This window comes from Hypomesus nipponensis, chromosome 9, assembly GCF_054491055.1.
Source record: "Hypomesus nipponensis isolate SF chromosome 9, ASM5449105v1, whole genome shotgun sequence".
Taxonomy (NCBI): Eukaryota; Metazoa; Chordata; class Actinopteri; order Osmeriformes; family Osmeridae; genus Hypomesus; species Hypomesus nipponensis.
Genome location: NC_140369.1, coordinates 3,753,643 through 3,777,186, shown reverse-complemented (window position 1 = coordinate 3,777,186; position 23,544 = coordinate 3,753,643). Strand labels below are relative to the sequence as shown.

The 23,544-nt window shown below is 48.2% G+C and overlaps 1 protein-coding gene across 1 annotated transcript; it reads right to left on the bottom strand.

Moving 5' to 3' along the window:
• Positions 1–3,564: 3,564 nt before the first annotated feature.
• Positions 3,565–17,148, bottom strand: tkta (transketolase a). Its single transcript, XM_084704879.1, has 14 exons — positions 16,879–17,148; positions 14,857–14,974; positions 14,336–14,449; positions 13,770–13,867; positions 11,991–12,182; positions 11,643–11,761; positions 11,004–11,200; positions 10,328–10,492; positions 8,530–8,686; positions 7,738–7,868; positions 7,531–7,614; positions 7,324–7,417; positions 6,093–6,215; positions 3,565–5,010 (listed from the first exon to the last, which is right to left on the bottom strand). Exons 1-14 carry the CDS (start codon positions 16,983–16,985, stop codon positions 4,823–4,825), a joined length of 1,887 nt encoding a protein of 628 aa, XP_084561005.1. The 5' UTR covers positions 16,986–17,148; the 3' UTR covers positions 3,565–4,822.
• Positions 17,149–23,544: the final 6,396 nt, after the last annotated feature.

The following is a 23,544-nucleotide window of genomic DNA, read 5'->3' as shown; positions in this document are numbered from 1 at the left end:
ACAAGTTTTACGGCCGATGTTCACCACTCGCTGGGCTCAAACACGTCACCTTAGACTTGCCAAGCACGACCACTACCAGCTGTGCCAACGAAAAGCTGGCTCTTTGTTGACGCGGGTGGCCTGTTATATACTTGAGGAGTGAGTTTCACAGATTCACACCCGTTAAATTAACATATCATATCATATCCAATCATATGTCCAGCCATATCATATCCAGTCAGTTGACTCACAACCCTGTACTGCAGGAATTGAATCCGAAAGTGAACTTTTGGGACTTTCCACTTGTCCCTAGCCGTCAGACGGTTGGTCAGGGTTTGGGATGAGTGTGGTGACCAAACTGAATGAACTAGTCTCTGTTGCCTCAATCACTCGGGTACATCAACTGAAGCTGGAGCAGCTGCCTGTGTTTGACTGAGCTTTCATGGTGTGTACCTCAGGAACTACAACAGGGACGTTTGGTTCATCGATGACTAGTATATATTGAGGGGATAACGGGAGTCTTGTCTAAATGTTTGTATGTTTTTTCAGGACCTTTTGAGGAACTTGTACATCTTGTACCAACACTGTACGTTGGTAAACAAAACAAAAACAACACATTTGAAAGTGTAAGTCGCTGATTTAAACGTTCTCACAGATTTACCATACATTCTCACAAGTGTGTTTTGTGTATTCTTAGACAAATATTACCATTTCTTCTCCATCTGCTTCGGGCTGGGATGTGGAATGGCAGCATACCGACCATATTATCGTGAGTTGTGCTGAGCAGACAAACACAATCCATGAGATCATAATAAAGAAGTTACGTCAATCTGATTAGAACTGTGGGAAACCCCATCCCACCCCACTCTTACTGTCTCTGGAATCATATTCTGTGAAACAGTGGAGGAATATACAAAAGAAGACACTGATGATGTAATCATAAATGTACGTGTAACTATGTCTGCAGCTCTTTGGTTGCCGCTGTTGCTGCTTGTGGCCTTCACCATCATGTTTGAGATAATGGGCATCGCATGTGGTAATTATTTGGCATCATATTTAAATTATAGTGTGTGATCGGGATTTGAATATAATGGCACTGCATTTATTTTAAAGGTTTATTGATGATGCGTGTGTGTCTGTGAGTGTTTGTAGGTGTGTGCGTTCCCTATGAATTATGTTCCCTGCAGGAAATTACCTTTAACATTTTAATGTGCAATCCCGCTATCTCTACCCCCCACGCCACTGATCATATATGTACTAATGCTCTGCTCTGCTCTGCTCTACTCTACTCTACTCTACTCTACTCTACCCTATTCTGCTCTGCTCTGCTCTACTCTACTCTACTCTACTCTACTCTACTCTACTCTACTCTGCTCTACTCTACTCTACTCTGCTCTACTCTACCCTATTCTGCTCTGCTCTGCTCTGCTCTACTCTACTCTACTCTACTCTACTCTACTCTGCTCTACTCTACTCTACTCTGCTCTGCTCTGCTCTACTCTACTCTACTCTGCTCTACTCTACTCTACTCTGCTCTACTCTGCTCTACTCTACTCTACTCTACTCTACTCTACTCTACTCTACTCTACTCTGCTCTGCTCTGCTCTACTCTACTCTGCTCTGCTATACTCTACTCTGCTCTACTCTGCTCTGCTCTACTCTACTCTGCTCTACTCTGCTCTGCTCTACTCTACTCTACTCTGCTCTACTCTACTCTGCTCTACTCTACTCTACTCTACTCTACTCTACTCTACTCTACTCTACCCCACTCTACTCTGCTCTACTCTACTCTACTCTACTCTGCTCTGCTCTGCTCTGCTCTACTCTACTCTACTCTGTTCTGCTCTGCTCTGCTCTGCTCTACTCTACTCTACCCCCACCCACCCCACTCTACACTACTGTACTCTACTCTACTCTACTCTACTCTACTCTACTCTACTCTACTCTACTCTACTCTACTCTACTCTGCTCTACCCCACTCTACTCTACTCTGCTCTGCTCTGCTCTACTCTACTCTGCTCTACCCCACTCTACTCTACTCTGCTCTGCTCTGCTCTGCTCTGCTCTACTCTACTCTGCTCTGCTCTACTCTACTCTGCTCTGCTCTACTCTACTCTACTCTACTCTACTCTACTCTACTCTGCTCTACCCCACTCTACTCTACTCTGCTCTGCTCTGCTCTGCTCTACTCTACTCTGCTCTACCCCACTCTACTCTACTCTGCTCTGCTCTGCTCTGCTCTGCTCTGCTCTACTCTACTCTACTCTGCTCTGCTCTGCTCTACTCTACTCTACTCTACTCTACTCTACTCTACTCTACTCTACTGTACTGTACTGTACTGTACTCTACTCTACTCTACCCCACTCTACTCTGCTCTGCTCTGCTCTGCTCTGCTCTGCTCTGCTCTGCTCTGCTCTACTCTACTCTACTCTACCCCACTCTACCCCACCCCACTCCACCCCAGGTCTGCCTCCTCACACCAAGACATGTAAAGGCCAGCCCTACCATAAACATGGTACAGTTACCCTGCTCTCCCCTCTCCTGTCACCATCAGATAGGCCGGCCTGAGGAGATTTACAAACCACAGGATTACAGTGACATCCTCGAAATTTGAATCCCAACGTCTGAAATTACTCCTCCATACTCAGAAATAATCCAACCATATTTTTTTTAACGCTTATTGGGGACTGAGTTTTGCTCTGTATGTTGCCTTTCTGCACCTCCACACTCATCACGGTAAAGTGGAGCGTCGGATCTTGTTCACTCGAAAGCTAAAGTCACTCTTCTTCATGTGCGAAGTTTTTAACTGCATCATTCGGTTCATTCTAGTGTATACATTGTCATATGGATTTGGGATTATAGTGTTCGCACTGAGAGGAGCTAAAAGGAAATACAGCTCGCTATGGTAACGTACCTCGTGTTACAGTGAATACTTTTATTAATAATAATAATAAGAAGAATAATAATAATGGAAAATAATAATGACTGTTTTTCATATGGATTTATTTTTTGACACTTGATTGTTTCAAGACTTTAAGATGTGCCGTCCCAGTCAAGTGAGCTCACTCTAAAGATATGCTGTGGTTGTGTCTGACCAGGGGAAACTGGGAGAGGTACTGATCCATGTCAGAGAACAGGCCTTCGACCATGGAAGACAGAGTCAAGCGGACAAACCACTCATGTAGTATCTACAAGATCTTGAATCTTTGTGGACATCCTTCGTATTACTAACCTTCTGATTCTTTATTAAGCTTTTAATATGAATTGAATTAATGACCTCAAGCCTTCATGATTGATTATTGTATTCATTGCCTCAAGCCTTCATGATTGATTATTGTATTAATTACCTCAAACCAACAAATGAACAACAACTGTTAGTCTAACTTTGATGTAAAATGTCGTAAAATTTGTATGAGGTGACTAACAGCCTGTTTCACTTTCGGTCTTGATGCCTTCATGCTCAGGTGACCAGTGGTTCATGCTTTGAAACACTTAGTTTATAAAAGTCTCTCTTACACACACACTTACACACACTTACACACACATACACACACACACATAAAAACAGAGCGCGGTGCGCAGGTGAACTCTCAAACTCCAAAATGCAGAGGGCTTTATTAGATGAATGTAAGGTACATACAAAAGTTCAAGTAACAAAGGAGGTGTTTTTGTTCTAGGGTTCACAGTTCAGATGTAACGGCATGCTCCCAACATCCTCACGGTCACAAGCACAATCAACTCCACCTCCCAGCAGGCCTTGCGTGACCTCCAGTGGGGGGTCTCCTCCCGCCTGACCACCCCCTCACCTTCCCCAGAAGGGTGTGAGAAGAAAGAGCGAGGAGAGGAGGGAGGGAATCAGGGAACATGGACAGCCCAAGTTCAATTCTACACCGCAGACTGAGCAAAGGTTTGCTGTTGTCTTCACACACAAACTCGGAGGAAAAAAACACACATTTCCCCCCCCAGGTGTTCTCTCATTGCAAGGCGGAGCTGTCGCAGCCTGATGTTGATAAGAGCAGATTAAAGAGCAGACTGTGGGAGGTCCTGTAACCAGAATGTGTGCTGCTAATCCAAGCTGTGGTGTTAGCTGGTGATGTGTGTTGTGGTGTTTTTGTAAAGACGCAAGTCAAACTTCACTGATCTTTGCTGCCCTGCATACATTTCTATTTGATCTTAGTTTTACTTTTTTTTTTGTTGTTGTTGTTGTATTTCTTTCTCAACTAACTTCTACAAACATCACATTGACAAGATTCTTTCAGAGACGGTTGTTATGGTAACGATAGTACACAAATCTCTACCGTGTGCCCCACCCATTTCAAGCTACATCATCAGAACAATATAAAAGTAGTAAAATAGACTGCTGCAAGTTGGTTTTTGGGGTTGATAAATTACAAAGAACAAAGTTAAAAACACATGAGCACCACATAGTACCGGCTCTCATTACATATACTGAACATAGTTGGTGGTCAATGTCCCTTTTAACCTCTTAACAACTGGACAAATTAACTTCAATTTACCTGTACTTGACATGGTTGGTGATGACACATGTTAACTGGGAATTGGGAGGAGAAGGAAAGTCTATATATGTGTGTGTGTGTGTCTATGCTTTTTTGTGTGTGTGTTTGTGTGTGAAAAAGTTAAATGTGTGACAAGTTACTTCAAAAATGTACGGCACAAACTCACTTTACTTCAGTAAACACGTGGAAAGTGGTGGGGCCGGGGGGGGGGGGGGGTCATTCACAGTGAAGTGGAAGGTGGACCAAAAAGGGCTCTCATGTGACATGGAATACTGTCTCTGTTGGGTGAGTTGGTTTGCGTGGTGGGGCGGGGCGGCCGGGCGGAGCTACTTGGCGTTGGCGGAGCTGCTGAGCATCTTGCGGACGGCCTGGGTGATGGCGTCGCGGTCGATGCCGTAGATCTTGAGCAGCTCGCTGGGCTTGCCACTGCGGGGCACGTGGGGCACGGCCAGGCGCTGGAGGTTGAAGCCCGACTCGTTCACCACAGCCGAGCACACCGCCTCCCCCAGGCCACCTATGGAACAGCAGGACAGAACTTCAAATTCTTGCTCGGGGGGGGGGGGGGGGGGGGGGGGGGGGGGGGGGGCAGCTAAGAGGGCGGGGGGAAAGAGATTGGGGGATGGGGGGCATGGGCTAAATTGTACCCCAAACAGCTGCGGTAAGGCCTCCACCCATGTGGTACGCACAGTAATCCAGTGAGCCACCAGGGCGACCGGAGGTAAAGAGATATATCCTTTGATACCCTTTCTACGGTCACTCATGTGTCACAAAATTGCACTGGTTTTCTTGTTGCCACACCCTCCATTCTACGTCCTCCATACGCTTAACTGCCTCTGTAATTCGCTCTCCTCACGCTCCCCTCCTTCTGTTCTGTTCAGTCGGAGGTTGGAGAGGTGAAGAGGGGAATGCTGTCCATCAGAAGCTGAAGACTGGTGGTCCCCTCCACCCTCCTCCCTCCACACTCCACCCTCCTCCCTCCACTCTCCACCCTCCACCCTCCCCCTTCCACCCTCCACACTCCACCCTCCTCCCTCCACTCTCCTCCCTCCACCCTCCACCCTCCCCCTTCCACCCTCCACACTCCACCCTCCCCCTTCCACCCTCCTCCCTCCACCCTCCTCCCTCCATCCTCCTCCCATCTCCCTCCACCCTCCTCCTTCCACCCTCCTCCCATCTCCCACTCTCCTACAAACAAACATATACACACAGACACACACAGAGGCAAGGCCGGACATGTCTGTCTGTGTTATCTAGGTCACAGTAAGCCCCATGGGCACACGGTTAGCTAAGGAAATCTGACAGCACTCTGCCTCCCCGCCCCTCACACTCTCTCCCTCCCCAGCAAACAGAATGCGCAGGAAGGACCAAGCCCACAACACGCTGCACTTCCTCGACCAACCAGGGCCTGACAACACACCACAGCGCCATCACCGCACCAATGGGAGCGTGCCACTGCAGCATGACCCGATGTCTGGACCAATGAACGGGCAGCGGCGGCTGCATAAATATGTAATGTGGAGACGCTGGGGTAGCCAGGTTCAGAGAGAGACATGAATATGTGATGGCTCTAAAGCAGGACTGGATGAGAGAACGTACCCTCATAATAGTGGTCCTCCACAGTGATGATGCGGCCCCTGGTGATGCGGGCGTGGTCGATGATGGCCTTGGAGTCCAGAGGTTTGATGGTGAACGGGTCGATCACACGGATAGCGATCCTCTCTGTAAAGACAGCCATGTTTCACCACAAGGAAGTCTCACCATCTTCATATAAATGAATTTGACATCAAAAGGTGCCCAATCTTTCAGGCCTCCTGAAAATCTAGCGTTAGACCATTTTTATGGTACAGGAGGACTACCATTACCAAAGACTGAATGGGCACTTCTTCTTTTTGGAAAACATAATATGCCATTTCATTTAAATTAAATAATGTAAATAACTAAATTACTTATTAAGTATTTCTGTCTTGATAACTAGCTATTGCTAGTCAAAGGTCTTGTATGTTAGACTACAACACAAAACCAGGGTACCATGAATTGGCTACTGACGTTAGGAATATAATGTATACAAAGGTCAAGTAGAAGTCAGTGAGTTCAAAGAGAATAAGGAAGCGTAAGACAAAACATTGCTAAAGGCTTTTGTCTTCAGGATCAAGGCTAATATTAACGCTTACGCCCGGATAAAAGGAGGATCAATCTTGATCAGACCACATAATCTGGGATGATCTCAGTTAATGGAGGAAGTCAAACCCTAGAATGTTGAATGCCTCAGATTAGCAGAACGCGTGCAGATTAGCAGATTGGATTGAATGGACACAGTCGGGAGCCTGCCAGGAGTGTGACATCTTGATTCTGACACCTCTCTCTCTCTCTCTCTCACTCTCTCTCTCTCCCCCTCTCTCTCCCCCTCCCCCTCTCCCCTCTCTCTCTCCCCCTCCCCTCTCTCTCTCTCTCTCTCTCTCTCTCTCTCTCTCTCTCTCTCTCTCTCTCTCTCTCTCTCTCTCTCTCTCTCTCTCTCTCTCTCTCTCTCTCTCTCTCTCTCTCTCTCTCTCTCTCTCTCTCTCTCTCTCTCTCTCTCTCTCTCTCTCTCTCTCTCTCTCTCTCTCTCTCTCTCTCTCTCTCTCTCTCTCTCTCTCTCTCTCTCTCTCTCTCTCTCTCTCTCTCTCTCTCTCTCTCTCTCTCCCTCTCCCTCTCCCTCTCCCTCTCCCTCTCCCTCTCCCTCTCCCTCTCCCTCTCCCTCTCCCTCCCTCTCCCTCTCCCTCTCCCTCTCCCTCTCCCTCTCCCTCTCCCTCTCCCTCTCCCTCTCCCTCTCTCTCCAGCAGGGCAGTACCTTTCTTCAGCTGCTCAGCTGCTGCCAGGGCCTCGTGGAGGGTGACTCCAGCTGCCACTATGGTCACCTGGTCCTCCTTGCTCTGGTAAACCACCTACAGCAGGACAGGATGGAGAAACAACCAATCATGTCTCCGTTTACAATCAGAGTAGAGTCTGGCTTAGCTCTGCTCGGTCCAGCGGTATGAAGAAGACCTAGGCTTCTCACCTTAGCCTGCCCCACATGGAAGTCCTCGTTGCTGTTATAGATGATGTTATTCTCTGGGCGGCTGGTCCTGATGTAGCAAACCCCCTGAGAGAGAGACATAAAACACCAGTTACAATAGTAAAACATGACTATTAACATCTTGAAATGATGTGACTACGTTGGGCTATAATAACGTCTTCAGTCCTGGGCTTGAGGGAGGCTTGTCACCTTTGTGCTGGCAGCCAGCTCCACAGCCTTCTCAGTAGACACTCCGTCACTGGGGTAGAAGATGGTTGCCGTGGGAATGGCCCGGAACATGGCGATGTCCTCTAGGCCCATCTGGGAGGGGCCATCCTCTCCTGAATCACACACACACACACACACACTGGCACCATCAATACACATCCCGCGCTTGCAGTACAATTAAAGTATAAAAACAAACCGAATGGTCAGGTGGACATAGAGGTAGACACACATGCAGGTGGACAGACAGACAGACAGACAAGAGTGGCATGCAGTGTACCTGCACTAAAAAGGGAGACCTGGTCCCTCGATGATGACATCATCCAGGACAGACAGAGAGGGTGAGAGAAGGGAGGGGCTGAGGGCTAGGAGCACGACTTCAGGGGGTGAAGAGAGTGTGAGGAGGGCGAGGAGAACACACCAGAGAAGAAGAAAAAGATACAAATAAAAAAAGAGAGAAAAGTAAGGAGCTGGGTCAACCATACACTGAAGGTAGTCACTGTGGCCAATCAGAACCGTTGGAGGGTGAGGTTGAGCCAATAGAAAGAGTGCAGGGTGGAGAGTGAGGGAGGAGCCTAACAGAGGGGATGTGGGTGAGGGGGTGTCAAGTGGGAAAGTGATGCGCAGTGCATGGAAGTGATGGAGAGCAAGTGTTGGAGGGGCTGAGAAGGGGCAAGATAGGGGGCAGGGTCAGAGGGGGCGGGGTCAGAGGGGGCGGGGTCAGAGGGGGCGGGGTCAGAGGGGGCGGGGTCAGAAGGGGCGGGGTCTGTGCCTCACCAATGGAAAGGCCGCAGTGGGAGCCACAAAGGTTGATGTTGCTCTCAGAGATGGCGGCCATGCGCAGCTGGTCGTAGGCGCGGCTGAAGAAGGAGGCCAAGGTGCTGGCGAACACAATGTTCCTCTCGCGGGCGGCGCAGCCCATGGCAACGCTGACCTGGAAGGGCGCAGGAGGGGGACACACACACGTTAAATCATACTTTAACAGGCTCTACATGTAATCCTTCTGGAACGTTCTCTTCCTCATGCACCTGCAGGTACTTAGCGGGATCATAAATCAGCTTGGGCGCACTGGTTTTGAAGCCCGGATTTGCCCGGATGGGTGGAGCTTACAGCTTCAGACTATTGGGTGAGGATGGGTTGTAATAACTGAAGGACAATCACAACCATCTACCCAGGGTTATATAAAAATCAGACTCTCCTTCTTTTAAACGTGGCAGGCTTATCTTGAGGACCAATGGGAATGTAAAACAGGAACCGCACTGCCAAAGAGGCCTGGCCCCTGGTGACTCTCAGCCAATGAGAAGTCAGTCTCCTCTATCCCCGTAGCCCTCACGAGCTTATGAACCCATATGAGGGGGATTCGCTGGCGTGCCTTCCTCTCACACAGGCTAATTTCCTGTTTCCTGTCTCTGCAGTCCTTCCTGATCCCTCAGCTCATCTGCTCTCTGAGACAGAAGCTCCAGAGTGCCAAAGAAGGGACATGGGGCCGTTCCTAGATATCCATCTCAACCATGCTGACGCTTCCCTCCAGCCCTGCCCTCCCATCACCTGGTGCCTCAACACACAGGAGCCCTTAACAAAGTCAAAGTCGTGTTCTCAATCTGTGTTTGACTTAACAGACTTGACAGTCTTTTAATTGGTTGCTGTGTGTCATGTTTGATGAATATATCTGCATCCAACATATCACATTCAACTTGAACCACAGAATGCAGTGACATCAGGGGCGTAGCCCCTCCTGTTCTAAGGCCTCCCAAAAACGAAAACATCTCCGAAAAATGATGGACCGGGTGCACATCGCAAAGTTAATCAGAAAAAAACTGAAAAGATACATATCCATATTTTTCTAGGCCTACCCAAAAATATTATTTTGGCTACGACCCTGAGTGACATAACACTGAATTTCTCTCTACCGACTGTCCGCCTACATATTTGAACAGCGCTGCCTCTGAGATTTATTTTGCTTCTTTTGTCAATATTAATGACTTCTCATTTGCACATCTAGGCATTTATTCTGTACCGATTGCACAATTGGGCACAATTGACTTGATGACAATTGTCAGTCAAGTCAACCAGAAAGACCTAGTCTCGACACTAATTAATATTTCACCTCTCGGCACGCCTGTCATAACTGCTGCTCATCACACACACACACACACGCACACTCTCACAGAGACACACGCTCACACGCTTGACCTAGATTAGAACTGGCTTCTGCTGGAACAGGCGCAGCATCATGAACAAAGGGATGATGGGCTCTCTCCCAAAATGTTCATCTACGTACAGCAGAATAGATGGAGGGAGGGGTGTGTTTGTGTGTGTGTGTTTATGTTGCCTGCTGAACATATTTTGTCTTCTTGTGATTCAAATGTGATTCTCCAGATTCACATACAAGGCTTTGTTTGGGAATTGGGGCTAGATTGGATGTTCACTGCCAATACAGAGGCTGTTTCTTTCCACAGGAGACGGTGTTGTTAACTCTGGTGAGATAATTAGTGTGTTTTTTGGTGGTGAAGTGTGACTTAGTCAGTGTGTGTTTGGTGTGTGAGGTAGTCAGTGTGATCTTAGGAGGTACTACCATGTTCTGCTGAGCCAGGTAGCACTCAACAAAGCGGTTGGGATGCTCGTTCTTGAAGATCTCAGAGTAGGTGAAGTTGTTGGTGTCGCTGTCCATGGCCACCACGCGCTCGTTGTAGCGGCCCAGCTTGGCCAGAGCCATGCCATAGGCCTTCCTGGTGGACATCTGCACAGACAAACCAGCAGTCAGGCATGACAGCTTTCCAACTGTGGGTATATACCTCATACCTGTCAGTATTTAGTCAGAGTAGCACTGCATGAATGAGTCTATACGAGGTTAGGGGTAGCTCCAACCTCAAAATCTGATTGGTCAACAGCCAATGGTCAATATATATATATATATATATATATGTATATTGAGGATTTAAACACAGGTGTATGTGAATCTATGTGTTTTTTTTTGTCTGTGTGTCTATGTGAGTGTGTCTCTGTGTGTGTCTCTGAGTGTGTCTCTGAGTGTGTCTCTGAGTGTGTCTCTGTGTGTGTCTCTGAGTGTGTCTCTGAGTGTGTCTCTGAGTGTGTCTCTGTGTGTGTCTCTGAGTGTGTCTCTGTGTGTGTCTCTGAGTGTGTCTCTGAGTGTGTCTCTGGGTGTGTCTCTGAGTGTGTCTCTGTGTATATCTCTGTGTGTGTCTCTGTGTGTGTCTCCGTGTGTGTCTATGCGTGTGTGTGTGTGGCACCTTCTCGCCGGGCTTGTAGCTGGGGGCGCTGGGCATGCGGACGTTGCGCAGGCTGACAGGCGGGGCGTCCTCCTGGGGGCTGGTGGGGTACAGACGCTTGCTGCTGTTCATGATGCGCCCCTGGAGCTCCTTCAGCACCCCCTCAGCCATGTCCTTGGGCAGGGTCTTGGCGTGCCAGCCCATCTTGTCCTCCGCAGCTGAAATGTTAGAAGCAGACCTTGAGATATGTCTGACCGTCTGGTATGTTTTCTGACTTTCTGCCCGACTGAGTAACTGACTTTTGTCTAATGTGGGGGGGTCAGGTGGCTGAGCGGTTAGGGAATCGGGCTAGTAATCAGAAGGTTGCAGGATCGATGCCCGGCTGCGCCAAATGATGTTGTGTCCTTGGGCAAGGCACTTCACCCTACTTGCCTCGGGGAGAATGTCCCTGTACTTACTGTAAGTCGCTCTGGATAAGAGCGTCTGCTAAATGACTAAATGTAAATGTAATAACATGCAGTCTAATCACATGTTCTACAAACCACTAAGCGCCCACACACTTATGACTGGGGTATATGCTGTATGGTGCGTGTTCCTAGACAGTGTGTGGCTGTGAGTAATAAAACGCAGTCGAGGAGAGAGGCAGAGCGTGTGCTGTACCTGGGATGCCCTTGCCCTTGGTTGTCTTGGCGATGATGGCGGTGGGCTGGTGGCGTGGCTGGCTCAGGGCCTTGCACAGCTCCTCCACGCTGTGGCCGTCCACGATGATGGCGTGCCAGCTGCAGGCGGACAATAACAAACACACACGTCAGAACGTCACATGGGAATAGGCATGAGAACAGACGTGGAACTGAGTCAATTCCACATAGGCCCACTAATGTTTTACATTCTGCTCTCACACATTCGTACATGGCATTAGCCTTTACGAACTCTCTCCACCTCCCCCTCTCTCCTCCCTCTTCACCCCTCCCCCACCCCAGCCATCCCCCTCTCTCTCTGCTCTCCTACCCGAAGGCTTCGCAGCGTTTCTGGTACTTCTCCATGTGGTGCTGCAGAGGCGCGGGGTCGCTCTGGCCCAGACGGTTGATGTCCAGGATGGCCACCAGGTTGTCCAGCTGGTAGTAGGAGGCGAAGGCCATGGCCTCCCACACCGCGCCCTCGGACATCTCGCCGTCCCCCATCAAGCAGTACACGCGGTAGCTACAGTCATCCAATCAAATCAAGGTTTATAAGTATAGCCCTCTTTACATGCTATGTCACAGAGGGCTTCATATCACAGAACCACAGCTAAACCTAAGTTCTACACTGAAGGAAGACAAGGACTACAGGATGGGGGAGTGGGGGGTGAGGGGTGAGGATGGGTGGGGGTTGTTGTGGGTAGATAGTGTGTGCGTGTTTGCGTGAGGGTCTTTGTCTGTGTGTGAGGGCTTGTTTGAGTGCGAGTACAGTATGCGTGCGTGCGTGCGTGCGCACGTGCGTGCGTAAGTTAAACGATCCATCTACCTCACAGCAGATAATCCTCCCTGACACTTTTCCACTTGGACAGCTGCATTCCCTCTAACGTGTCGGGAGGGACAGGGAACCACCTGGGAACCCAGAGAGCCCCCCCTCCTCCTCCCCCCCCCCTCCTCCTCCCCCCCCCCTCCTCCTCCTCCCCCCCCCTCCTCCTCCCCCCCCCCCCTCACCCAGGGGGGGCGACCCCAACACCTTCACAGCTTCTCCTGTTCTCACGCGCCAAACGCTGCCCCTCACTCTCAACATCCAGGCTGAGGGAAGCCGAGTCTGGGCACTCTGCATATTCAAATCAAACGGACCCCTAATCTCCTTACGTCATTGGGTCCAGGCAGCTACCAAACCTCACAAAATCCCTCCACTCTTTGAACACGCATCTGCTAACTCGTCTGCTAACTCATTTCGTCCAGAGAATTAGATTGGGAGGGTTAGGATTTTTGTGGGGAAAAGCCTATACTTAAAACGGCCTGGGTTTAAATGCCCGTGGCACTTTGCTGTACCTCTTACCCCTCTCTTTCTCCATGCCTTTCATGTCACACTTTCCTTAAAATCTGTTCAACAAAGCGCTCCTAATTATATACGAAAATAAATTCCACAAAAAACAGGTACAATGTGAAATCGTGGTTCCAGACGAGGGACTGAAAATCCAAAAGTACCTGAGAACCTGATCAGGAATCATGGGGTCTGAACCGGCTTCTCAGATGAATTCTGTCTGGATGTTAAAAATAACCGCGTCATGGCTGCCGGGGCTGTGTTTATTAGAGCAGAAGAACGGGAGGGCAGAGCATGCAGGCATTCCACACCCACAGAACCTTAAAGAACCTCTGCAGGAAGCACCGAGGAACCCTCAGAACCACTCAGGAAGGAGGCACTGAACTGCTCCATGTTCTAACCTCCAAAGTGCTTTACAGACTGAAACGTTTTGGGGATGGTGTAAACCACAAAGCTGTTAAAACGAGGCTTCATTTAGATGGAAGTGTGTCTGTTTATATGTGTGTGTGTGTCTATGGGGGTATTGCTGTGTCTAAAACCATCAAGCTGTCCAAACTAGGCTACATTTATTTAGCTGTTTGCCTGTGTACAGTGTATGTTTGTGTGTGTGCAGGGGGTCTCGGTGTGTGAGTTTGTGTGTGCAAGAGAGAGAAAGAGAGACAGAGAGAGAGAGGGAGAGAGAGAAAGAGAGAGACAGAGACAGAGAGAGAGAGAGAGAGAGAGAGAGAAAGAGAGAGAGAGAGAGAGAGAGAGAGAGACGGAGAGTATAATGTGTGAACTCACCTGGACTTGTCAAAGTACTTCCCAGTGTAAGCCATTCCACAGGCTACACCCAGGCCCTGTCCCAGGGAGCCGGTGGCAACATCCACAAACTGCTGCTTCTGAAACACACACACACCATACCATCTGTGTCAAACTGGGGTGAAAACATTTTTCTTTCAAATACTTGATTCCCTCATTTCCTGTCATGATGAAACCAACAGCAATATCATCTGAACCATCTGCTACAACAGCTAGGCTAAAGCTAACACTTACTTTAGTCTCACATCCACACTTCGTCGCACATGGCACTAAACATTCACGTCTTCCAGACAAGCAGACAGTTTTCAAGCGTATTAACATTGCTGCTTGGTCCTAATGAGCACTGACTACCGGGATTTGGTAGTGATCAGAGAATGGCAGTTAGGGTTAATTTGACGTCACTTACAGGTTTGGGGTGGCCCTCCAGGGTGGAGTTAATTGTCATGATCAGAGACTGTTAAGGCTATATTCACTTACAGGTGTGGGGTGGCCCTCCAGGGTGGAGTTAATTGTCATGATTAGAGACTGTTAAGGGTATATTCACTTACAGGTGTGGGGTGGCCCTCCAGGGTGGAGTCAACCTGGCACAGACTGAGCAGCTCGCTCTCCTTCAGGAAGCCTGTCTCTGTCCACATGGCGTACAAGGCCGGGGCAGCGTGACCCTGAGGGCACACACAACCATACAACAATACATCAACAATATCAACCATACAGTATGTCAACCTTTTCCAGACCGTTAAACAACCATCAACATACAGTAGACTGGATAACAACATTTACATGGCGTACACATGGCACAATCACAACACAACCATCACACAACCAAATATAGTGTGCACCCTCCTGCCACAGAAAATGCCATGTTTGTGTGAACTTACGTGGTGTATAAAGCCCATTCTGATTCTGATATAGGCCTACTGTGTACGGCCATTTGATTTGATTTTTTTTCCGTTACAAACAGAGAGAAGTCAAACGCCACTACAGCCTCAAACCCCACCATAACCAATCAAAACGTCTTGTGGTCTTGTGATCTTTAGCTGTGGAGAGGAGTTGGAATCACGCCCCTCACCTTCGACAAGATGAAGCGGTCGTTGTTGGAGTTCTTGGGGTCCTCGGGGCGGTACTTCATGGTGTGAAAGAACAACACGGACATGATCTCCGCCACGCTGCAGCATGACGTGGGGTGACTGAAAGAGACGAGGGGAGGTTACGATCACATCACTCGTGGCAGTCGCTACAGACGCTTAGCAGCAATGCCCGGACTGTTACAACCGCTGCTCAGCATACACGCGGTTAAGTGCCCACTCACGCACGCACGCACGCACAGTAAGAGCCGCAGACTAACTAAGTCACAGTCAAGATCTAAGAGACTTAATGGATTAAGGGTTAGGGTTAGGGGTTCTGAATTTGACAAGGACACCATGGACAAAACATGTAATACCATTAAAGACGGGTTACAATATTCAAGTACAGTTGATGGCATGTTCAAAACGAAGATGTCTCATCTGGTATTTTGTCGAAAGTTCAAAGGTATACGGCTAACCCGAACCTTAACCTTACTGTGCGCATGCGCAGTCAATCCTGGTTGGACAATTCGACAGGTAAAATCTAATTTAAGGACACCGGTCTTGGACACGGTCACATCACAGGTCAATCCCTTATGCGACTGGATGAGCGTCCGCCAAACAGGATACCATTTTGCCTTCTTTACGATCAGTCACAGGGCGCCATTTGGAAACACCCACCACATGCTCAATGCCACTACCCCGATCTCCCGCTGCGTATTTACGCAATGTAGGCGAATATTCTTAATCGTCTGTTGACCCGACAGATGCTCGATAAATACTTTTTTTTTTTCCCCTGTAAAGTAATTCTTAACTGATTTGGCCAGAACTGAATGGTTGTGTGGACTGCGTGCGTCGCCTATTCACAGGCTTTGAGTCAAGGATGGAGCTTTAAAGACGGTGTCTTTAAAGAAAGATGTGCAGTTTAATTAAATACATACTACACTAATTACACTAATTTAATAAATGTGGTGTTTTACAAAATAAACGGAAAAGGCAGGTGCACTGACAACCTAACAATTTTCTTGAAATCAGCGGAGATGGCCGTTTACAAAAACAAGGTGTGTACAATCACACCTAAAACTTGTAATTAAACTTGTTGACAAAGTGTATCCTATACACAGGCTATAGACCCTATATTTCGTTTTATTGTTGAGATTTTTTGTGCAAATTATTCCTGTCAATATCTCGTCAAAGGTGCTTTGTTAATTGGTATACAGTTGGGTAACCTACTAAATGATAGGAACAATCAAAGTTATTAATATGTTATAGAACTAGCGCACATCTCAGATGGGTCCAACTGATGCCTTCAGCCGCGCCGCGCAACGCATTTACCGAGAAATACTCCATCGAATCAGCTCACGCGCTCGGAACGCACTGCCGTGTTCTACCCCAGTAACAGTCTTCTCTACGCAACATCCAAACCACGCAACATCCAAACCACGCAATATCTCAAACTAAATGTATTTAACTCAACAGAAAACTGAAAAAAAAAACATATATTTAGCGTAATACTCAGTGAAATACAAAGTACTATATTCAGCAATGACACCCCAAAAAACAATTGTCAAACTCATTCAGCCAGGGATCTTTGCGATCAGCGTACATATTTTGTTTGTGTAGTTCTTCCGCCAAAATAGACGAAATGTTCATTGGAACTTATCTCTAAGATCTCTATCCCATCTCATCAAAACAAAATATTTAAAACTGCTTCAGTCTTGTTTTTAACGCAAGTTAATTCATTCATTGTCCGTGTAACAGGAGAACAAAGAGGAACATGCTGTTCCCTAAGCATTTATCATCTGTACATGCATGTGTGTGTATGTCTGGCTGTGTGTGCTTGTGTGTGTGTGTCCTGGTGTGTGTGTGCCTGCATGTGCGTACACACTACCCATCGCTGCGTTTAAACGAATTTGTGTGCGCGAGTTTGCAGGTACTGTGCTGTTTGTACGTCCATGCGTTTGAATGAATGACAGTCTACTCGATGCGAGTGTATGTGTGGGACCTTCCAGAGAGCGAGGACTCACCCGCTGCCAGCCGCCGTGGTAGCCTTGATGGAGTTGATCCGGAGGCGGATGGCGATGTTCCTGAGAGCCTGCACAGTCTGCTGGTCTGGTTTGTGGTAGTCCTCCATGAAGGCAAAATATCAACGCAACACAGCACCAAAAAAAGTAAAGGACTGGATCCGACTGAGTGTCTCCGCACGAGAGGACGGGTTAGGTGTGTGTGTGAGAGAGTGTGTGTGAGAGAGAGAGAGAGAGAGAGTGAGGGTTGGAAGGGAGCACCCTGCTTGTGTGTGTGAGTGAGAGTGGCGGAGAGAGAGAGAGCGAGAGAGAGAGGGAGAGGAGGAGAGGCTGGATTTATCCTGGCGCAAATTCGCTTGCATACACACACGCACACACACTGAAGAGGGAGGGAGGGGTACGCCTGGTGAAGGGGGGCAGTGAGTCTGACTGCTGAGGTTGAGTGGCACGCCGCACAGACGAGGATACGAGCGTGCGCGTGCGCGTGCGCACGTGTGTGAGGGGGGGTGTTCAATTGGAGGTGTGTCGGGGAGAAAGATAAACAGACTGGAAGGGGTGAGACAGACGGGATGAGGGAAGGGGAGGAGGGGGAGGAGGGAGGGGAGGAGGAGGAGGAGAGGGGGTGGATGAGTTGAAACGTCTATCGACAATTGTCTTTGGCCTCTGTGTCTAAACTCATTAGCCGATGCTGGGTAGACGACTCTGGTCCCTGCTTTGTTTCATTTACGGCGGGGCTTTGTGTGAGCGCCACGGCTTTGCCCACAGTCATTTGGGCACGTGAGAAAGATTTGTGTGTGTGTAAAGCAGAGAGAGAGACAGACAGACAGAAAGGGAGATCATTTTGGTAACGGGCAAAGGTTTAGAGGGTTTAGTTTGTTTAATCTGAACCCCCACAGAGCCCATGTGTGTGGAGAGCAGGGAGAGAGAGCGAGCGAGAGAGAGACAGAGAGAGACAGAGAGCGAGAGAGAGAGAGAGAGAGAGAGCGAGAGAGAGAGAGCGAGCGAGAGAGAGAGAGAGAGAGAGAGAGAGAGAGAGAGAGAGAGAGAGTAGGGAGGCAGAGAGGTGAATGACAGACTGGGAACAACGAGGAAAGAGAGATTATGGGTGAAAGAGAGGAAGAAAGAGAAAGCTACGGTGAGACAGATGTAAGTGAGGAGAGATGGGGTGGAAGGGGGCAATTGAGGGGGCGATCGAGAGAGTGCGGGAGAGAGGTAAAGAAAAAGAGTTACAAAGAGAGGGAGGGTAAAGGAGAGAGATTAAGGAAGAAAGAAAGAAAAAGGGGGAGGGGGCTTTAGAGAGAGAACGTAAAGAAAAGGAGTTCTCCGTTTTTCAGAGGTCGGGAGGAGGGGGGGGGTTGTGAGAGGTCGGGAGAGGGGCAGAGCCAAGCCTCCTTTGGGAAACATCCATCTCAGAACAACCTCTGATCTTCCCCTCAGCCTCCTAGTCTCCCTCCCTTTCCCCCCTCTCTTCCTCCACAGCCTCCTAGTCTCCCTCCCTTTCCCCCCTCTCTTCCTCCACAATCTCCTAGTCTCTCTCCCTTTCCCCCTCTCTTCCTCCACAGCCGGGGAGTGCTGGACCAGTGGTCCATATGCCCAGGAGGACACTGTGTTCTCTCCCATTCAGGCACACACAGCCTGGGGTCCTAAACCACCTGGACCGCTCTGAACACAGCCACTGACCCTGTCTCTGCAACTATCCTGCAGGTTTGTAGAGCTGCGAAAATTCAGGGTGGTCTGCAACTGTACGCCACAAATCTCCTTTTTGATCTGTTCCTCTCAGTTCATCCCCCCCATCGGACAGTTTTCCTGTCAAATTCCATGAACTAAGTGCATCATTACTGTACAGACTTCTTAGCCCAAGTTTTCATTGGGACAGTGTTTTTTTTTTGTTGGTCCAATTCTTTCCCAGTGGTGGTTTTTATTTGACAGCCTTACAACCAGCAACATTACATATTTTTCAACACACTTTTTATTGAATTTAAATTGTTTTTTAGCGTAGTGGATGGCTGGGATTCAAGCACAAGCTGCAAACAGACAAAGAGATGCAAGGGTACGCGGTGTACAAAACGCTGTGGCAGCTGCTGCTGACAGCGTGTCTGGGCCGTCCTCTAGTGGTGAGAAAGGGGAAGTACGCGTGACCTGTTTCTAACGGGAGACAAGCTGGTAGAACACGTGCTCAGCTGCTGCGAGCCCAGTAATGGAGAATTCATAAAACACTACAGTAATTATATTGCCTTATGTTTTCGTAAATTGAGATGTGTCTTTCGTGATGGGTTTTTCTTTATTTTTGTGGCATTGTTTCTGTAATTTTGAGTGATGTCATAATAGTGAGTCATGGTGAATGTAACCAGATGTACAGAATGCATCTGGATATTCATTGTGCACAGTAGACAATGGAGGTAAAGACATGCTCTTTTTGAAAGGAAAAAAGTGTGTGTGTGTTTCCGTATTTGTGTGCTGAGCCTGCTGAATGTGTGTGTGTCTGGTTATGTATGTGTGTGTGCATGTGTGTACGTGTATGTGCATGTGTGTGTGTGCACTGAGCATCACAGATAATGGCGGATTGAGCCAGCGGCACATAGATTGGCCTTTTCCCCCAACATGGTACAACCCAGAATGATCCAACTAGGAGGAGCAAAGGGGGATGGGGAGGGGCAGGGATGGGTTTCCATCAGAAGAGGATTTTGGTGACAGTCCTGGCTGAGTGATGAGAAAAGACAATAATTACATCCCCCAGTTTCATATTCCCCATGAGATTACAGGACAGATATACATAGTACGCCCACATGGAAACATGATTTTGAAACACTGCAGTTCCAGTGTGACATTTGAACATGTTTAAATGGCAGTTTAAATTCAAATGGACACAGTAGATTAACATTTACACGCATTCCTTCAAAGCATATATTATCCAAAGAGACGTACAAATACTAAACATAAGTACAGCAGATAACCAAGGACCGAAAGTGCCCAGTTCCAACAGTATTTCAGTGGTTTGATCAAATGAACGTTCAGAAGCACCTCAGGTAGCAGGATTCAGCTTTGTGACGCTACTATTCCAGGGCCAACACGCAGTTCCTTGCTCTCGCACCAGAGGGCGCTGTCCCTCTATGGATGCAGGGTGGGTGGGTGGTCTCCACTCCAGAGCGGACGGATATTATTCTCTGTGTGAGAACAGGAAGGACACTGACTGCATCAGCTTTTTCTGCATCAGAGACTGGAGTGGAAGCTGCATTGATGGTTTGGTTGCCAATGTCTGTAGATGTCTGTGGTGCTACAACTGAATATACAAGGAAGGAAGGAAGGAAGGAAGGAAGGAAGGAAGGAAGGAAGGAAGGAAGGAAGGAAGGAAGGAAGGAAGGAAGGAAGGAAATACAGTAGACCCTTTACAAGTCAACCCAACATTGGCTGGCTAAGCACCAGGATACAATGCAGATATATGAATACAGTACCCTATGCTTTTATAAGCCTGTCAATCTCATGCTACTGTTCACTTCCAAACACCTCTCTCTCTCTCTCTCTCTCTCTCTCTCTCTCTCTCTCTCTCTCTCTCTCTCTCTCCCTAGCCGTGTCATCTCTTTGCATCCCTGCCCTTTGCTGTAGCTGTGAGGTCATCTGTTTGCACCTCTGCCCTCAGAGCCATGATGATGCCTTCACAACATGCCTCCAACACGCGGACACACACACACACATACTGTACACACACACACATATACTGTACGCACACACACACACACATATACTGTACTCACACACACACACACATACCGTACCTACACATACACTCCGACATACACACACACATAAACTGTACGCACTCATATACTCACACTTCCATGCACACAAACATGGACACACACACACACATATACTGTAAGCACACATTTACTAATTTACTGACACATACACACAAAGACACACGGTCGTCCCTGCTCACGCTGACACTGTCCTCCCAGTTCCTGGTTTCTCCTTTGGGCTCCTTGGCCCCGTCAGAAAGGCTTCTCTTCAAAGCAGCCCCACAGGTGCCAGCCAATGGACGCCTGTGAACGGTGCGCCACATGACAATGGCGCAGCCAATAGGGGACTTCCACAGCCTCATACTTCCTGGAGGGAAAGTACATTCAGAGAGCATGGATGTTTCTATTTATAATCACTCTGGCAGGAAAAGAAGAGCAATGGTGCCACTTTTTAAACAATGCCTTAATATAAAATGGAGTTCGATTCTTTTTAAGAAAATAGCAGGCTCAGTGGAACTGTACTGAGCTGCACTGAGCTCACATGATTAATGGGTTTGGGGATCAACAGAATCAGCACTAAGATTCAGCACCAAGATGCAGATTCAAAAGACACACACTCCGTGAAATACACAACAGCTACACGCACACACACACACACAGATAAATATGTTCACAAGACATGACACTTGCAAAATATGCTCACGCTCAACGGCCACACAGTCTGTGCTCTCTACTGTACACAGAGAGTGTGGGAGCAAAGACACACAAATTAACTCATGAATCCCGATTCACGGGCACACAGACACGTTTGAGATCCCCCTCTCTGGCACAGACACGCTGCTTTAATGCCGTCCGGTCCTCCGGGGCTCCAGCCCTCTTCCGCTCTGCGTTTCTCACTCCATTTCCTTAAACCGATCCGCGGTCACCACGGCGACACAGCGTTTACCCTCCCTTCTGACGGCTGCCTGTCAATTGAACCCCCCCCCCCCCCACACACACACACACACACACAGACACACACACTCCCCTCCCCCACCTCCTGACAGAGCATGACAAGAGCAGAGGGCTTGAGCTTGAATCATCAACAACAGAGCAGTCAGTTAGTCAGCCATTCACAGCACTCACAGCTGGATTAAATGATCAAATCCACGGGGGGGGGGTGGAGGGGGGGTGGAGGGTGGACGGACGAGGACAAGGACAGAGAGGGTAGAGTCAGGAGGGGGAAGAGAGAGTGAAGGACAGTGAGGTGGAGAGGACATCGACAAGTAGAAGAAGGAAAGGAATGTTTTCTTGAAAGCAAGGGAAGTGAGACGTGTCAGGAAGATGAGATGGACGGAGAGATGATTGAAGAAGAAGAGCAGGAAATGAGACGGGGGAGGATAAAGACTGAAAGGCACAAATTAGAAATAAAATGGAGAGAAAGCTAAAAGGATTATGTTTGTGTGAGAGAACTAGATAGACAGAGTGAGATAGAGACAAACAGAGAGAGAGAGAGAGAGAGAGAGACAGAGACAGAGAGACCGAGAGACAGAGAGAGAGAGAGAGAGAGGGGGGGGGTGGGCTTGGTGTTGACGATGCACTAGGAGAACAGTTACACTGCAGGGCTTTGAGACTCCATCACTACAGCTCTCCTTCAAGCAGCTACACCAACACACACACACACACTCACATACTCTCTCTCTCACACACACACACACACACACACACATACACAGTACACACATGTGCAATCACACACAGAATTACGTGTATCACATCAGTAAACACACAGACTTACTGTAACAAGAAGAAGAAAAGCTACTGGGCTGTATTATTTATGACCCAGGCAGTGAAACAGACAATATGTCCTTTCCATTGACCCAACTCTCCTTCTCATGCCAAAACAAAACCCTTCCTGTAAAGTAAAGTAACCTCTCAATGCTGTTTGATTATCTTTGATATGACTCATTTTTACTATTATTATAATGTGATAACATGCTACCCAGTGGTGATCTAGAAAAGACGCATGCATCAAAAAAGGCACAAATACTTCTGAATGGGATTAAACTGGAACAGGCTCCCAAGGAAAAGAGTAGTGTTGCAGCTTAAGAGAGTGAGAGAGGCGGAGGGAGAGAAAGAGACAGAGAGAGAGTGAAGCCCTTATATGCCAGCCAGAGATTTATCGCAATCAGATTTTTAAAAGCTGCAGAGAAAGAGAGAGAAATATAGAGTGGGAGAGAGAGAAAGAGAGAGTGAGAGAGAGAGAAAGAGAGAGAGAGAGAGAGAGAAAGAGAGAGCGAGGAAGAGAGAGAGAGAGAGAGAGAGAGAGAGAGAGCGAGGAAGAGAGAGAGAGAGAGAGAGAGGGGGGGGAGTGGGAGAGAGAGAGAGAGAGAGAGAGAGAGAGAGAGAGAGAGAGAGAGAGAGAGAGAGAGAGAGGGAGAGAGAGAGAGAGAGAGAGAGGAGAGAGAGAGAGAGAGAGAGAGAGAGAGAGAGAGAGAGAGAGAGAGAGAGAGAGAGGGAGAAACAGAGTAAGGAAGAAAGGGAAATAGACGAAGGGAGAAGGGGGACAAGAGAGTAAGTGAGAGAGCGAAGAGGGGGAGGGAGCGGGTACTGAAAAGTGAGTGTGTGTGCAGGTTTTCACAGTAACAGCTGTTTACTGGAGATCACTTATGTAAAGTAAACACACATTGTACACAAAGCTCAGAACGATCCTATTAAAAGTCGACCATGCTGGACGTTTCTGCTGGGCTTCTGTTGTTTGACAAGCGATTTGTGTACATGTGGTTTTTGTTGTGACTTTTCACTTCCTGGTTGATGGTTTGATTCCGGACAGGTCATATTTTGGTTCAGAGCCATACCAACAAAATGTTGGGTCTTTATATTGTATCAGTGCGTAGCATTAGCCAACAACTGTGAATATTAAAAATGAGAATAAGGTTAGTGGAGGGCGGTG

Excerpts from the sequence above, each read along its gene's own strand:
- tkta (XM_084704879.1), bottom strand. The coding sequence starts at position 16,985 with ATGGAGGACTACCACAAACCAGACCAGCAGACTGTGCAGGCTCTCAGG. Across the intron at positions 11,762-11,990 it reads AAACGCTGCGAAGCCTTCGG|CTGGCACGCCATCATCGTGG; the intron begins GTAGGAGAGCAG and ends GTCCGCCTGCAG. Across the intron at positions 11,201-11,642 it reads CAAGGGCAAGGGCATCCCAG|CTGCGGAGGACAAGATGGGC; the intron begins GTACAGCACACG and ends CTAACATTTCAG.